Below are 16,989 nucleotides of genomic sequence, written 5' to 3'. Positions count from 1 at the left end.
TGGTTAGCACTATATTTAGGGCTCTCTCCAGTGATTGCAAACTGTCTTCTCAACTTTGCATGATTGAAGTTTCCTACTTTTCTTTAAAGCGTGAGCTACAAACAGGACCCAGCTAACGAAATAATCTCCATTTCCTGCGCTTTAATGCAATTTTGCGGCTCAGGAGCTTAGTGTTCTTCAAATTACCATATATCAGAGCGACGGAAGCAAAATGTTTGTATTAAATCATATTTCTTATTTTAAAAAAACCAAAACCAAACAAACAAGAAAAAAACCACTCAAAAAAATAGAAAGTTGTAACAAGAACACAGTCCCCCATAAACACACACAGCATCATATGCACAGATATAACAGGAGGAACAGAAAAGGAAAATGCACTGATGATTTTAGTGCTTATAGTCACTATATCCATCTGAAGTTATTGCTCCATTAATTTTTTCATGCTCATCTGTCTGAACAGGATAAATGCCCCAGTTGCAGAAAGTCATTGGTTTGATAGTTTAGTTCAGCTTTTCCAACCAGTAAGGAATACAGTAAGCACAGTGTTGAAATGAACCCTGAGAGATACACTGGCTTGAAAACTAATCCTTGACAGGCTCTGTAGGAGGGCTAGGGAGGAAAGGATCACATCATTCAAAGGAGCAGCTTTAAATGCTCTGACTTTTGCTGTGGATGATGGACCAAGTGATAACCCGAAGGTCAGGATTTGGTAGGAAGCAAACAAGTGGAAGCATTGTGGTGGGTGTCCATCCTCTGGGCCTCCAGAACATTTTGTGAAGGCTCATGAAGGACAGAGGGAGGTGATTACAAAAAGAGAGGTCAGTTTATAAATGTTTAGATTTTACTTTGCCAACCTAACATCTTTTTGTGATGAGAAACCCACTAGCTCTGTGGATGAGGGAAAATCAGTAGATGTCATTTACTTGGATTTTAGCAAGGTTTTCAGCACAAATGCTCTTTCGTAGCCAAATGAGAGAGAAAGTAAATGGATGGATGTGCTAGAAGATGAGTGGGACACTGGCTAGATCACCAGATGCAGAGAGTAGTGGTCAGCAGTTCAGAGTTCAGTTACTAATGCCAAGTTGCTTGTGGTGTTCATTCAGAGTTGATAGAGGTGCTAATGCTGTTTAACGTCTTCATTAATAACCAGAATGATTACATAGAGAGCTTTGTCAGCAAGGTTTGAGATAACACCAGACTGGGAAGTCCAGATACACTGGACTGTTCTCTGCTTTTCAGAGGAATCTCAACAGGCAGGAGAAGTGGGCTGAGGAGAACCTCACAAAGTTCAGTGAAAATGTGCAGGAGTTCCCCATGACAGAGTAGAACATGGAGCAGTCCCAGCCAGGCAGAGTCTGGCTAAGCTGCACCTTTGTAGAGAGGAGAACAAGTTGCTCATGAGTCCGTCATTGCCGTGGTGAAGGCAGATGGCAAACTGGGCTGCACTATCAACCTGGGCAGAGTGTGAGGGGCGTCTGATCCCTCACAGACTGCACCAGGAGTACTCTGTCCAGTCCCAAGTGTTCCCACATTTGCTAATTTCTGACTTCTTTGGCTTTACTTCAGGAAAATCTGATACAGGTAAAGGCTTTGTTCCTCAGTAGGTTAAAGTGATTTGGGAGAATGCTTTGGAAAATTACTTCTTAAAGATTTTTATTTTAGTAGATACTGTTTTTTAAATCAGTGGAAAGATGCTTTTATTCTGAAAATTGCAAACTTTGTTTGTAGTTGGTAATAGACCATACAGTAGGTAAAAACAAAAAGGAGATAAAATCAATACTGTAGAAAATTCCCAAACTTATTCTTCCTGTAGCAAAGGTAGCATTTTTTACGAGTATTGAAGTGTAAGTAAAAACTATGATTCTAAAAAGGAAATAATTTGTTTAACCTTCAATGATAATGCAATTATAGGCATACTCCATATGCCTAAAGCTAAAAATATTATAATCATTTGGCCTTCAGCTTTTACCTATCATTTTAGTGTGTCCAGTGTTTTGGGACACAATGATAATAAGAGGGTATGGGCATGCAATATCTTTTCAGATACTAAGCATTTTAATGTCAAATTATACCGTACCATGACAACTGGTCCACACCATGAAATGCAGACACACCAAATTATATACATTTAATTCTCAGTTTACACCGTTGTATAGAAATAATGGCTTTAATCCAGTAACATAAAATTTCTTTGAACAGTAGCTTTTGTCCGGTAACATAAAATTTCTTTGAACACAGAATTATCTTTGAATGACTGCACAAAAACTGGAAAAAAAAAAAAACCTGTGTTATTCTCACGTTATTTGAATTGTTGCCTTAAGTCTCATTCTTAATTTGGGTTGTTACTTAGGATTTGAAATCCCACAGTAAATATTTGACGACAGAAATAGGATCAGTGTTTTCAGCAGTGCCGTGTTTATGCCTACCATGCACAAGGAGACCCTGCAGCCTGCACGAGTTTAAAGTACAGGCAGTCATTCAGTGACAAATATACAGTGTAGATGAATAGAAGTAGTGAGCTGCTGTGCCAAGCATTAGTATCTTCAGTATTTATCAGCCCAGTACAGTACCTGAAGAGTCTTTGCTACCCAAGCAGCCTTTAGTAAGGCTGAGAAAGGCTGCCTTCCATCACTTTTTGTGCTACACTGACTATATGTTGATCCTTCTCTATCACGGTATCCCTCAGTGGTTGGGAGGAGAAGAGAGATCCAGCAGGCAGGAATTGTGCAGCAAGATTGATTTATTTAATTATTTTACAACTTTTTTATAGACTTTTTTCTTCATAGTCTAATTGGGCAAAGGATCAGCCACCCCTTGGGCGTGATTGGCTAAAATCCTAAAAGGCCCATTGTCAAAATATTTTTCTACTGTACCATAAACAAAGCTTTGCAAGGTCGCAGGTGTTCATAGTTTATAGAACTCTGCTAATATCTTCCGTGAGAGAGAGAAAAGTATCTCACGGGACTGGAAAGAAGCAAGAGAAATTCTTGCTAGCAGCAATATTGTATCCACACTTCTCCTGAGTCCTTGAGTTACTAACAATCCCATCTCGGCAGTCCTGCCTCAGTTTGACATTTTACTTATGGTGCTTGCCTCTGGCATACACATTCTCACAACTTTCTGGTTTTCTCCAGAGTCTGAACCAAGTTTATGCAGCTGGGTCACATCAGAGCTTGGCATTGGGTCAGTACCACTGAATCCCAGAATAGGAAGAGGAAGAGGTTCAGGTGGCTAGAAACTAGCCTGGATATGAGCTTCATCAAGAAATTAAAGATCAGGTTGGGCAGCTTTGCAGATGCACAAGTTTTTTTAAACTGGGTCTGTATTACAATCTGAACCTCAGTTGAGTGTATATGAACCATGCCAGTTATACACCTTTGGCATAAATATCATAATAGATGTGCTTATATATATACCTATACAATACTGCTAAGTAGTGTAAACATTAAATGTTGAGGTTTATCCTCTGTGAAGATCAGGTAATCATCTTGATTCAAACAGAAAAGGTGGACTTGTAGGGCAACTGAAACTCTCAACATCCCCTAATTGTAAGTTGAATACATTAGGTTTCTTACAGTTCTACTAAAAAAATGAACTAGATGTTGCATATTCAGGATGTGGTCCAGAGCCTGAAGAAATTGAAAGATGACAGTGAGCTGTGGTTTGGAAGCTGAGAATCTGTTTCTTTCATCCTCAATTGATTGAGAACACAGTTATGCAGTTATGTACTGTTGTGCATTTTGAATTCAGTGGGAAGACAGGCTTTTGATTCTTAATGTATCATTATGGGTATTTCAATATTAATGCATTTCAGGTCTTTAAATTTATTTTCTCTTCTTTTTTTTTTCTCTTTCAGGCAAGCCCTGCCCCTATAATTGTCAACACAGACACCTTGGACACAATCCCTTATGTAAGTATTAAGGAGTTTCTTTATAAATATGTGGAGCTGGTTTATTTTCACACAGAGGTTCTGTTCAGTACTGTATAGAAGTTATTTTGTAAAAAAATCTTACAATTAATAATTTCTTTTACAGTTACACAGTAAATTCTTTTCTAGAAAAAAATTTGGAATGATAATTGCTCTCAGTTGAATCATAGCATATTTTATACACATAATTTGTAGTTTATGCTTACTAAAGCTAGCCTTTCTTTGAAAAAAAGAAAAGTGATTTTATTAAGGCTGTCATCCTTACCAGTGACATGAATATTTCGTTTTAGAGTCATGCACACCCTACTAGCTTAATAGAAAGATACCTGGATGCACAGTGTAATATTAAAATGGTGCAATATCCATTCATTTTTCTGTTTATACTTCTTTTGTAGATGGAAATTGCTCAGAATAAATAACAGCTCCAACTAATTGTCTTAATATTTTCCTGTTTATGTCTCTTCATTTTTATGACTTCTAGGAAACAGATTATCCTAAAAATAAATGCATGTTTTTATTAAATTTTTAAAAATCTGTTTTTTCTACAAGCATTTGATATTATTGTCATTTAGACTGTAAAATCAACTATAGTTGAAGATAAAGGACACAGAGAAACACAAAGCAAACACAGCACAAAGAGAGTAACAGGCTTAAATGATTGGAGGAAAGAAGAGCAAGTAGCACAAAGCCAGCCAGCCAGTATCTAATCTTTCCTCTTGCATCATCTTCGTTATCTTTTCAAAGCTCCTAATTAATGTCTCTCATCTGTCGGGTTTTGTCCACATCTGTTTCTTATGATACCAATGCATAAGCCTAATTATTTATCTACCTACACCAATCATGTTGCTGGGTTCTGTCTTTCAGAAGAGTGTTGATCAGGAAGCTTAATAGGGGTTGTCCTGGCCAGTTTGTTTCTGACAATTCATAAAACTTAGAAATTATGGTGCAGAGCACAGGTAAAGATCACAGCCAAGAGCAATTTAGAAGAATGACAGTGCTGTAAAGCAGAAGAGAATTAAGTCCCTTGATGGGAATATGAACTATTGGGAAGGGTGAAAAAGTTAAATAGAATTTCTCTGTTCATTTGCATTCAGCTTTTTTAAAAGGCTTCCTAACATTTCTGTCTCAGTTTTCCATCCTAACATCAGAACCATCTGCTATGGTCTCACTTTCAATAGGTCTGTCTGGCTTTTCTGCTGTATTTTGATGAGACATTTTACACTTAGTGTTCTCTAGTCTTCCAAAAGGGACACTGTGAGCCCCAGTTCTCATTTTCAGTACTGGACCTGTGCCCAGGATCCTCTGCAGCTACAGTGTTAGAATTCCTAAATACGGATGCAATTACTCTAGTGACAAGATGCTTAATCAATATGATTTATTCCCCTAACACATCCTATCAATACTTACATGCTTTTATGCCACTTTTATACTGGAGTTCCTTTCTCTTAAATAATAAAGAACAAATGACCAAACACATTCAAGAGAAATGTTGACAGTAGCCTGAAAAGTGCTTGTGGGCTATTTCAGTCTCCAATATATGATGCAAACTGGATAAATAAACAGAAGGTGCTTACCTTAGACAACTTTGAATTAGTCACTTTTCTCAGCCTGGGAAGAATTCTTTCTCTCAGATATGGGACACAGCAGCGCCACCACAGAGAACTTACTTACATTAGACAAAAAGAAACACTTCACCTTGACCTGTCTGCTGAGCCCAGGCCACCATACTGCCCCACAGAACCTGGGGTCTCTGCTTTACAAACAGGCATTTCCTTCTGCTCAGAATTTGTATGCTTGAATATTCCCTAAATGAGATAAAAGCTGTGAACAAATGACCTCTTCCTAATGTTGGAGAGAGTGGGCTGGGACACCCGTGTTTTCTTTCGTGCTCTCAGGAGTAATTCAGTTCAATTTAGTTTGGTTTCATTTTGTATTTCCTCTGCAAGGGAGTTGCTGTAGTCACTAGACCAGATCCATGTTTGCTTGTGTGTGCATCTGCTCCTGGCTGGTAGAGCAAAATAAGAAATTCATTTACTACTTCCCATCAGTGGGCAGATATTTAGCATTTCCTGGAAAGCAAGGCTTTGCCATGTGTAGCAGTTATTTGGGAAGACAAATATCATAACTGTGAATGTTCTCCCTTGCTCCTCCTTTACCTGAGCTTTTATTGCAGAACACCACGTGGTATGGAATATTCCTTTGGTCACTTGGGGTCAACCGTCCTGGCTAGGTCCTATCCAAACCCTGTACCCACTCCCAGCCAACTTGCTACTGGGACAGGAAGGGCAAAATGGGAAGGAGAAAAAGCCTTGATGCACTGTGCAAGCTTTGTTCAGCAATAGCTAAAACACTGGTATATTATCAGCATTGTTTCAGCCACACATTGAATTATTGCTCCACATAGGCTGTTATGGAGAAAAAAACCCATCCCAGCAAAACCTAGTGTAGCCTACAGTGTTGTGTGGGTCCTGTAATACAGCCTATAACATCATGGGGTGTTAGGGGAGTTTTGTCTCTTTTAAATATTTGGAAATATAGCGACAAATCTTCCAAACTGGATAAGTGTATGATACTGCAGCCATCATCATATCATATATTTTACAAGAAATGTGATTTAGCAGATATGCCCTAAAACATTTGTTCTGGATGAGGTCAGTTCAGAGAGATAACAGAAAGCTAGATTTAATTATGATATTGAAACTTGAGCATGTGCCAAGCAGCTGCATTTTCAGCACCGTTAGGACTTCCAGACATGCCTGGGGGAAGACTCTAAGTGCCTAGGAACATCTTTGGTGAATGTTTAAGTATCCTTACAGTTAACTAGCTAGGTATTAGCACTTCTAAAAGGCACTGTTGTTTTTTAGTTGCCATAAAATAAACATCTGACACTGTGAGAACAAATTTTTTTATGGATCAGAGAATCCAAGTTAAATGATTATATTTTCTGTCCAGAGTTAAAAGCAGCCTTGGTGTAAGATGCTGATCCTCTCTCAGAACTGTAGAGTATTTAAAACATCCAGAAGTGCTGTTCCTTGGGACCATAGTAGTCTTAGATTCTTGCTATTTGTCCCTGATACTCAGCTCCCATTGTCAAAGTATGCTTGGAGTCCAGGAAGACTGGATGGGAAGAACCGGAAGAATTTTTTAGATCCTGCTAATTGGGTTATGTTTCCAACATTCACGTTCTTTTTTTTTCCCATTTGTCTTTCTCTAGTCTTAGATGGTTGTCCTTGAATTCTTTTGATTAAGTTTGCCTTCCACAAATCTGGATGCCATCTCTAAATCAACTTGTTGAATAAAATTAAAGGGCAAGTAAATATATAAGCAGGTGATGTGTCTCAAGAAAATTTTTGACATAGTAGTTTTTGATTTCTGACTGTTGGGTTTTTCTAAGATACTTTTCATGACAGCTAGTTAATGCTGTCCACTCGTGCTTGCAAAACATGCTGCTTGAAAAAATAAAACAACATATAATTTTTCTTACATTCTTTTCTTAAATGACTGTAATTTTCATTGTATTTACCATAAAAAGTTTAATTAATCCATTTTATACCATGCAGAAATTATGTCCAAATTTAAACATGGGAATAAGCATGGATTTTCAAATTTTGCTGAATCAAAATGATATTTTTTTTTCTGTTGTTACTAGCCACAACTGATAGCCTGATAGATCCCTAAATAAGGTCAGGCTATTTTTGGTGTTGTTGTATGTCAGATGGAGGCTTCTCATGATTTCATTAGGCTGTTGGCACAACTTGTGTCATTGTTTCATTTTACGGGATGTACCCTCATGCATTTCCAATTCATTAACAGCTCTGGCCATCGTCTCCACCATCTTCCTTCAAAAATTCCTGAGTGTTTTAGAGAGAGATGCCTCACAGTAATGGCCACATTCACAAAGCATGTTCACATGTTATCTTTGCACTAGTCCACTAGGAAGAAATTTAATTTTTACAGTTGGTATACAACTGGTAAACTGAGTGATTTGTCTCATTCACGCTATAATGATGTAAAATCTCTTAATTAAACATTTTTCTACTGTTGACATTCTTCAAACCTTTCAACTCAATAGTTTGGGAAAAAACATCATCCTTTGTGGGACTGGTTTTCATCAGTACACTTTTCTTAGATGAGATGAAAGAAAAGGCCTTATTCTATTATAGTGTGTGTTATTCCTTGTAATTTGGGCCTGCAGCAAATAACAGAAGAAACAGTTAATTAAGCTTTTTCCTAGGTTCAGTGGTTTGAAAACTTTGGCTCGCCAAGCTTTGGACGTGGGAATAAATTCAATAGGAAGCTTAGATGGTACAAAACGAATTCTTCTGTGGCATTTTAAGCACAATTAAACATTTGTGGGAGTTTGTTTGTTCTCTATTCTTTGGCTGTAAATTTTAGATCTCTTTGTATAATGAGAAGCATTAATTTAATAATACGTGAATCATCTCATTTTCTCTGTTGCACAGAATAGGCCTTATTTATTTCTTTTTTTAATTTCCAAAAAGCTGCATAGTTCAGTTAAAAGTAGCTATAAGGCTGGCTTTGCTGCATCACTTTTAGAAATTGAAGGGAGCCTTTCTATTTACCTTATGATGGACTTTTATTTTCTTTTCATCTTAACAAAAAAATTAACATAAGTTCACTCTGGTACTGTGGTTGTTCCCTTCTTCCCCCATCTTGTCACAGTGATAAGATCTAAGGAATATGTACTTTATTCTCCTTTCAATCACAATGAATTCCTTACATTTCTTCAGTTTCACCTTGTTCTTTCAAATTATTATTATTTTATCATGAGTTATTTTATTATTGGTTTGATTTGCTAACTATACCATCTATACTGAGTTCTGTGAAGATACATTTGAGTTGTGTCCTGAAGAAGTAATTTTCAGACTATGTAGGTTATGTTTTCATGAGCTCTAATCACATCTTTGGATTGTGTTACACTTGCTGCAGGGAGGGCTGTGCAGCTGTTTTGATGCATCCCAGTTTAGGGACACTGCGAGCTCAGCCCCTCCTGGAGCAGGGCAGTGCCCTGCGACACCTCCTGCTCAGGGAAGTGTGGGGGCCAGGGTGATGCCAAAATGGGGAGTTTAGGAAAATTTTCAGCTTTACTCTCTGCTATTCAGCTAGTGCACCTGGATTTAGAACATTAGAAGGAGGCACATAAAAGCTTAAACAAAGGCTGGAAAAAAAAAAAATTCTTCCTGTTCTGGTGCTGTGGATGGAATCATGCACTTCAGTCTCAAGTGAGAATGTACTATATTTTATTGATATAAGAGAAGTTCAATGATAAATACAGTAGTAGCTTAACAAGAATTAATGGCCAGGTATACTTGAGCATTTACTGCATAGAGAACAGTCAGACAGAATTTTCAGGGGAATCTTCCCATTGAGCCACGAGGTTCAAAAAGGACCCAGTTGTGTTCCAAACTTCCTTTCAGAGGGGAGTTTAGGTGTGGCTGGATCTAGACTTAGTCTCAGCCGTGGGTAATGACTGATGCCTAAAGGATTATATATTCTCAATCACAGAACCAATTAGATTGGAAAAGGCCTCTGAGGTCATCAAGTCCAACCTTTGATCAAGCCACAATGTCAACTAGACCATGGCACTAAGTGCCACATCCAGTCTTTTCCTAAACACCTCCAGGGACAGTGACTCAGCCACCTCCCTGGACAGCCCATTCCAATGTTTAATCATCCTTTCTGAAAGATTGCCAAGTTTCAGTGTGCTTGTTCCCAATTCACTTACCAAGTATCTGATGTGATAAGGAATCTCTCAACCTTGAGGAGTAACCTTGAGAGGCATTCCTACTCAAGGGCAGATCCTGGTATGCAGCCCACTGCCATGGGGGAGAGTGCAACAGGCCTTGGGCTGTCCATGCTTCGTGGAGTCAGATGATTGTGTCATAGTCATATTTGCATACTGACTACAGATGCTAGTTTCTTCCAAATTTGCCGTGAGTTGGGCATTACCCAGCATTCTGGTTAGTTGGGTGTATTGCCCAAATGTTGCTTTTGGCTATCATGTGTCATCTGTCTCCTCCCCAGTCCAGTTGGAGCCAGATTCTGCCGTCAGGACATCCATGACTGACCACCACTTATGGTTATTACTTGAGTGGGGATACCATTCAGAATATAAAGGGAAGGTTGGGGATGGGAGCACATTGCCACATCTGACCATAAAAAGAATGGGACAAATTTGTCAGTTTCTGAGAGACAGACAGTGCTCTAAAGGCTTTTATTTGATAATATGTATATAGGTGCATCATAGATAAGTAAATTGGAGGAAGGAGGTGTCCTTATATATTTTTACAATAAAGTGTGTCTTTACATAATGAATTACATAGTGAATATTAAATGTCATGTACAACTGAGCTGGTTTTGGCTGGGGTAGAGTTAACTTTCTTCACAGTAGCTGATATGAGGCTGTTTTGGATTTGTGCTGAACACAGGGTTGCTAATATAGAGGGTATTATGTTATTGCTGAGCAGGGCTTACACAGAGCCAAGGCCTTTTTTGTTTTTCGTACTGCCACGCTGGTGTGGAAGTTGGGGTTGCACAGGAGGCTGGGAGGAGACACAGCCAGGATAGATGACCCCAACTGACCAAAGGGATATTCCACAGGATGTGGCATCATGCTCGGTGTATAAAGTGGGGGGAAGGAGGAGGAAGGGAGGGACATTCAGAGTAACAGCGTGTGTCTTCCCAAGTCACCGTTACATGTGATGGGGCCCCGCTCTCCTGGAGATGGCTGAACACCAGCCTGCCCATGGGAAGCAGTGAATTAACTTATTGTTTTGCATTGCTTGTGTGTGGCTTTTGCTTTCCCTATCAAACTGTCTTTATCTCAACCCACAAGTTTTCTACTGTTGACCGTTCCAATTCTCTCCCAAATCCCGCTGGTATGGGAATGAGCAGTTGTGTGGGGCTTGGCTGCTGTTTGCTATGAAACCACAACAATGACTATGGCTGATGAGCAAATTTTTGAGGACAGTGGTAATAGAGGATTAAGAAGAAATTTTAGTCTAAAAGGATAGGATCTAATTTTTATAAAAGAAGGAAGCTCATGGAGTTTGGATTTTTATTAATATTGAAATATATAAAAATATAATGTAGGTGTATATATATTTTTTCCATTGACTTCTCAGAATAAATTTTTTGCTTCTTTCTTAATTAGTTTGATCATAGTCTTGAAAGTCAGATTATACACCTTATTATCTCTAACAACTTACGTTTTCCAGATTGTTAACCTGAAGTTTTGTTTATTATTTAAACTCATCTTTCAGCCTGTCATTAATGTGCATTACAATGGAAAAGCTAATGCTGGTAGAGTTCTGTGCTAGTCTTTAAAAGCTGCATTGGCTTGGCTTCTCTGTTTTGGCCCTTGAATTGTATTACAGCAATGCTTTTTGCCCTGGAAAGCACTGCTGTTTTCTGCATGTCATTATTCCTGCAGTGGGATAAGACATTTTTCTTTTATAATAGTAGTATTGACAGGTTTGATTCAAATAATGTTTATAAAATATTTTGTGATCATTAGAAAAAAAGGTGCTACAGAATACAAAACTAAAGAACTAATATAAAACAACTCCCCTTAAACGTGCAAAAATAGAAAAGTCTTTGTTCTGCTGTCTGATGACCTACATGGATTTTAGTGTGGCAGCATAAAAAATATGCTGCTTCTGTTGAAAACCCAAAACAAAAATACAGAATGGATCTTATTACTTATTTTGCCTCTACTTCACACCCACTGTTTTTCTACCTGAAAATAAATTTATTTCAAACCTTTCCTTTTAAAATATACTGTTGTAGAAAGAAACATCTTTTAAAGAAGGGTCAAAGTGGTTCTGAAGTAAAAATGTTATTGCTTTCCATGTGTTTTGCTTTTAAATTCTGAATGCATTTTTAATATTTAAGCCTTATCAAATACATAATTTTTAATTAAGGTAAAAAGCTTTACTTTCAAGTAAAATAATTTCATTATTTTAGGGGATTTATTTTCTTTAGGAATGAACACTACTTTCCATATTTGAGTGCTACATATCATACTACATTAAAAATCAAAAAGCCTTTATTGTGTCTGGATGTAGGTAGAATTATCAACATCCTGTCAATCCAACAAGTTAATGCATCCCTTGGTCATGTATCTAATTATTCCTTCACACTTTTATTCTGCAAAATTATAATACTGTCTATTTTCAATTGCCTGTGAATAATGCTGCACTTTAGATTCAATCAAGGAGTTCTTCCTGTGGATGTTTGAAAGGTTGCAATTAGCAGACTGGGAGAGAGGAGCTTATTGAACTGTAGACATCACATCCTAAACTCACTTGTGTCCCTCTGCTTCAGGTGGACACAGCATAGAGTGTGTAATGCTTCATGCTTTTTGGATTTGGAGTACTTGGAGTGCAAATACTTTAGCACTTCAGTCCAGATCATGGGCGTGCATTTATCAGTCTTAGTTCTAACACTCTCAGGTTTGTGAAGCAGACTTTTTGACAAAAAACTAAGCTTGCCGACAGGTTTGTGCATACTCACTATCAGGTCCTTTGGGTGACAGTGTAATAAACCCCTTGAAAGAGGTACAGTGCTTTGCTTTTGCAAAGTCTGATCTCGTTGGGCTGCTCTTACCCTTACTGCCTCTGCTGGGGGAAGCCAGCCTTGCTCTGTCAGGTGTTTTCATCACTCAGAGGAAAACCATATATACTATATACATATGGGGGTGTGTGTGTGTACATACCCCTCCTCCACACCCAGCTATACTTAATTTTTAATTTGTCTGTGATGTAGGCACGTGCTGCAGAATGTAGCATATGCCTTTTAAAGTTGTTTGAAGCACTTAGAGATCTGAGGCAGCCTAAAATTACATGGCCTGACCTGACCTAAATTAAATGTCATTTGAATTTGGTTTTGTCATTCTCTCCCTAGCCTTAAATTAGCTTTTGCTTTTGTATAATTATTTATATATTAAACTACCACAGCTAACTTTACTGGCTGTTGTAGCAGTGGGCTGAAGTTGGTTGGGTTGGTAGGTTTGCAAGAATCCAGTGGCTAACATAACCTCTTAAAAATATGGTTTTATATACAATTCATGATCTTAGACCACCAAACCCACTGTCTTTAGCATAAAACACTTGGTCAGAATATACAAATCTGTATAATTGAGGCCCATGTCAGGGAGATTGGAACTAGATGATCTTCAGAGTTTCTTACAACCCAAACTATTCTGAGATTCTAAGAAGTTGATAAAGCTCTTCAAATACACAAGGCTATTTTTCCATAGCATTAGCTTTATTTTGAATTACTTTGTCATGAAGTTACAGTTCTGAAGTGAATTGGGAAACAGCATAAAGAGTACGAGTGAGTAACTACTTACCTATAGATTTAGGGGTTTTGTGAGTCAAGACAATGGGATTTGTATTGGTCAGTCTTCACTGTATTAGAAAGGTGTAGAACTTAACAGAAAACTGTTGCAAAAAAAAATGAAAGAAGAGCTAGCACAGGTGTCATCATCTTAATAGTTTTAATTACAAAAAAGGAAGAAAGCTTTCCTTTATCATAAGACTTCATTTTGGAGGATTGCAGATTAATTACTGTCAGAGACAGATGTGTTCCTTTGACCTTGGACAATCTAAGAAGTAAAGAGAAAATGACTCTTCTGGATTGAAGAGAAAGCTTATTTTGATGAAAAGTGGAAAAGAAATATATTGCTTTCATGTCTTTTTGGACATATGATGGCTTGATTACAATGATTTTTCACTCATTTAAGATGAAGTATGTCTGAAATTTATTTTACAAGAACTCTTCTTTGTAATTTTAAAAATATTTACTATTTTATGCCTAGAATTGTTTGATATTTTACTTTGCAAACTACCTGTTAAAGTTCAGCCAAGGCAAGGTTTTTATCCTGGCAGCACATAATGCAGCATCAGTAATAACAATGGCTAGAAAACATACCCTTCTCTTGTGATCTTTCATGTACTGGTCTTAACACTATCCACTGTGTTTTTCATAGGAGCATTTTTTCATATTATTTATGGTAGCTTTTAAAAATTTTTAGAATAGCTGATTGTGTTCTTACTTGTTCCCTACAGCAATACAAAAAGATCTCAATGGAACACCGTTCTCTTTTAATAAAATCACATAATTAGCCATTTCAATGCTCTTATTTCTCCCCATTGTTAGCCAGGGATTAGCTGATCCATGCTGTAAAACTAACAGAACTTCAGCACAGTTTCAGCTAATGTTCCAAAGTCCCTACTGTTGCAAGTTGTGAGTGTAGACTGTTTGGGAATATGACTCGTTTCTCATCCACATGTTACAGAATAAAATCCCATGCTACTCTCAATGCAGACTTAATAGTAAATTACATTTTTAATCAGTGTTTAGATGACCTAGCATAGAATAGAGAACCCAAATATGCCACAGATAATATTTGTTTTCCTGATCTTAGAAATTGCAGCCCTCATAACTTTCTATAGAAGATCGACTTAGTTTGAAAGTAATATAAAATAAAGATTCTTATAGGAGATAAATGTTCACTTCATTGAGATTACTAGTTAAGAGAAATGATAACTGAAGCGCATTTCTTTTGTATCTTACATTAACATATTCAGTCAGCTGTTGAGTAATTTGTGTCTGTAAATTGTTCTGCATAAAGATGACAACAGTTTAAAGTTCTGGATTCTTTTTAGTCATAAATTATTTGTGCTGAGTACATTATGTTTTATGTTTGCTAGGCAGAAGCACTTTCCTGAATATTGGCAAGTGTGATTGTTTAATTCTTTGCAGAGCTTAAGTGAGAATTAGTGTGGTCATAACAAAATTAATCTTGTCTGATGTCCAAATTCAGGACTTAGACTTTGCAAAGGTGATGGAAAGATGAGCATAGCACACTGTGAATTTATCTTGAAACTATCGAGCTATGCTAATTTTTCAAATAATGTGCACAGAGCAAGATTGATTAATTGCTCTGATTTCACCATAGTCTTTCTCTGTGGGAACCCAGAGTGCAGAGAGTATTTCTCTGCCTGTTTTGAAGGGTTCTACCCCCCTGGTGCTGTTTTTGACCTTTGTCCATGCAGAAAATTGCCTACCCTTTGGGAAGAGTTAGAATCTACACTGGTGTGAACTAGGTGATAGAATACTGTCTAAGATTGTCACAGGGTGAAAAATTCAGAGTTTTTGGATTTATTAATATAGTAAGTAGATAAAAGCAAAAAACATAAAAATGGAGGATCCTTGTAGTTTTCAGGTTTCTTCCTCCTTCTTCACCTACTCCATTTTCTGCAGTATTTGTAGTATAGAATTATTGGTCACAAAATGCCACAGTACAGGGCTACGTGAAAGGATAGTTCATTAGGCATTGGTAGAAAAGTAAAAATAATGTACACTTTTAGTGACCATTGGTTAGTTTATCTTTAAAAAGCCTTGAGCTTTCCTGTATTTTGCCTTTTGTATTTTGCTCTGCTTCACGCTATGCTGTCAGCATGTGAATTACTGATAAGATATAATAACCTGAAGACTGAGAAAATACAGAAGTCCCCTCATCTCTCGTACTCCTGGCAAAGACTTTAAAAAGTCTCTCCCATCAGGGGACACACAATTAAGACGCTGGACTGCGTCATTTCTTTTTAGTAGAAGCAGGTACCTGGTATCTTAGTAGTGCTCTTTCTTATTCTAAAAATAGTAAAAATATTCAACTGTCCATATGACCTCTTGGTCTTTCCCTAGAGGAGAAGTGTATATTGCAGCTGGTGTTTTCAATACTGTTTAATTTCTTTTTAGAAGCATTGTGTATTACTTTGAGGTTGGTTTGTAAAATAGGTCAGAGAAGTGCTCTTCTTTCATTCTCCAAGAATTTGAATTTCATGGAGAAGGACACAAATATATTCTAGTTAGTGAAGCTCTTTTCCCTATATCTTGACATTATTGAAAGATGTTCATCTTTCTTTCAAAATAAGGACCAATCTCCAGGAGCCATCCTCGTCTGATCTCTTCAGTAAGACAGGTTGGTCAGAACTGGGCATCCCTGTTTCAATCACGTCTCAATGAACTTTGTCTCTATATGCAGATCTTTTGAAGGAAAATAAATTATACTTTATCCCCAGTTCTTGAATTCCACATTTTTTGATTTTTGGCTGCAGCTAAAATCAAGTTACTTTATATTTTGTAGACATTTCCCTGCTTTGCTAAAGTTAAAGCTTTAATATTGTATAAAATCCATCGTTATTTACACTTTGAGCACAGTTTCTTATTTCCAGGTATTTTTTCTAGCCATTGTTCTTTCCCTGCTGTTTCTTAGTGAAGAATGATTCAAAAGGAGAATAGCTTTTCCTGTAACATTTTTCATTTTTCTGCTTGGGTGAAAATAGGGGATACATAGCAACGAACACGAGTCTGCAAAGAGTTTTTTTCTTGATTTAGCATCACATCGAGTTGTAGTCTATGATAACAAAGAAATGCCATGTTTGCCGTACATGTGCGTGAATTACTGCAAGATGTTAGGGGGTTGCTAAATTTGGTAGCCTGATGGAAGCAAGGCTGTTGGGACTCCATGCCAGCGTGCTCAACCAGTAGCAAGGCCGACCCTGTATTCCCAGTAAGCCCACGGACAAACAGAAGACATTCAGGTAGACAGACGCGTGTCTGAGCAGAACGGCACAGCAGTCAGTGCCCGCACAAACAAAAGCACCACCAGTGCCTCCCTGTGTGTGCGCATATATTCACGGGTGTGGGGTGAAAACTGCCAGGAGCTGGGTTTAGACGCTTGGTCAGCTCAGAAGAGCTGGCCCCAGATCCTTGCTGTTCCACATGCTGGCATGTGAAGTTGCAACCGCTGTCCAGCTGCTGGCACAGACTCCTTTGCACAAACCAGCATACACACACCCTGTGGGACTGTGATCCCTCCTGAGCTGAGACACACAGTCCATCCAGTAGCTGGCCCTGGATCCTTGCCCTTACTCCTGCAGAATAAAACACACACACATACAACGGGTCTCAGTCAACCCCTGAATCCTAAAGTCTCCTGGGTAGTTTCCTTGGATCCCTTACCCCTTCAGAAG

At 37.9% G+C, this 16,989-nt stretch overlaps 1 protein-coding gene across 8 annotated transcripts in view; it reads left to right on the top strand.

The window, feature by feature from the left end:
- The window catches only part of DLG2 (discs large MAGUK scaffold protein 2), a 1,009,135-nt gene that overhangs the window by 613,506 nt on the left and 378,640 nt on the right, over positions 1-16,989 (top strand). For 7 of the 8 annotated variants that reach the window (XM_069015930.1, XM_069015936.1, XM_069015961.1 and 4 more), the window contains one exon: positions 3,857-3,910. In XM_069015930.1, coding sequence (XP_068872031.1) covers positions 3,857-3,910 — 54 coding nt within the window. Of the gene's footprint in view, positions 1-3,134; positions 3,184-3,856; positions 3,911-16,989 lie in introns of all 8 variants that reach the window. The other variant, XM_069015969.1, reaches the window with a different exon arrangement.

The sequence above is a fragment of the Aphelocoma coerulescens genome, chromosome 1, assembly GCF_041296385.1.
Source record: "Aphelocoma coerulescens isolate FSJ_1873_10779 chromosome 1, UR_Acoe_1.0, whole genome shotgun sequence".
Lineage (NCBI taxonomy): Eukaryota > Metazoa > Chordata > Aves > Passeriformes > Corvidae > Aphelocoma > Aphelocoma coerulescens.
The sequence above is the reverse complement of the archived record's forward strand: the minus strand, read 5'-3'. Positions and strand labels throughout refer to the sequence as shown.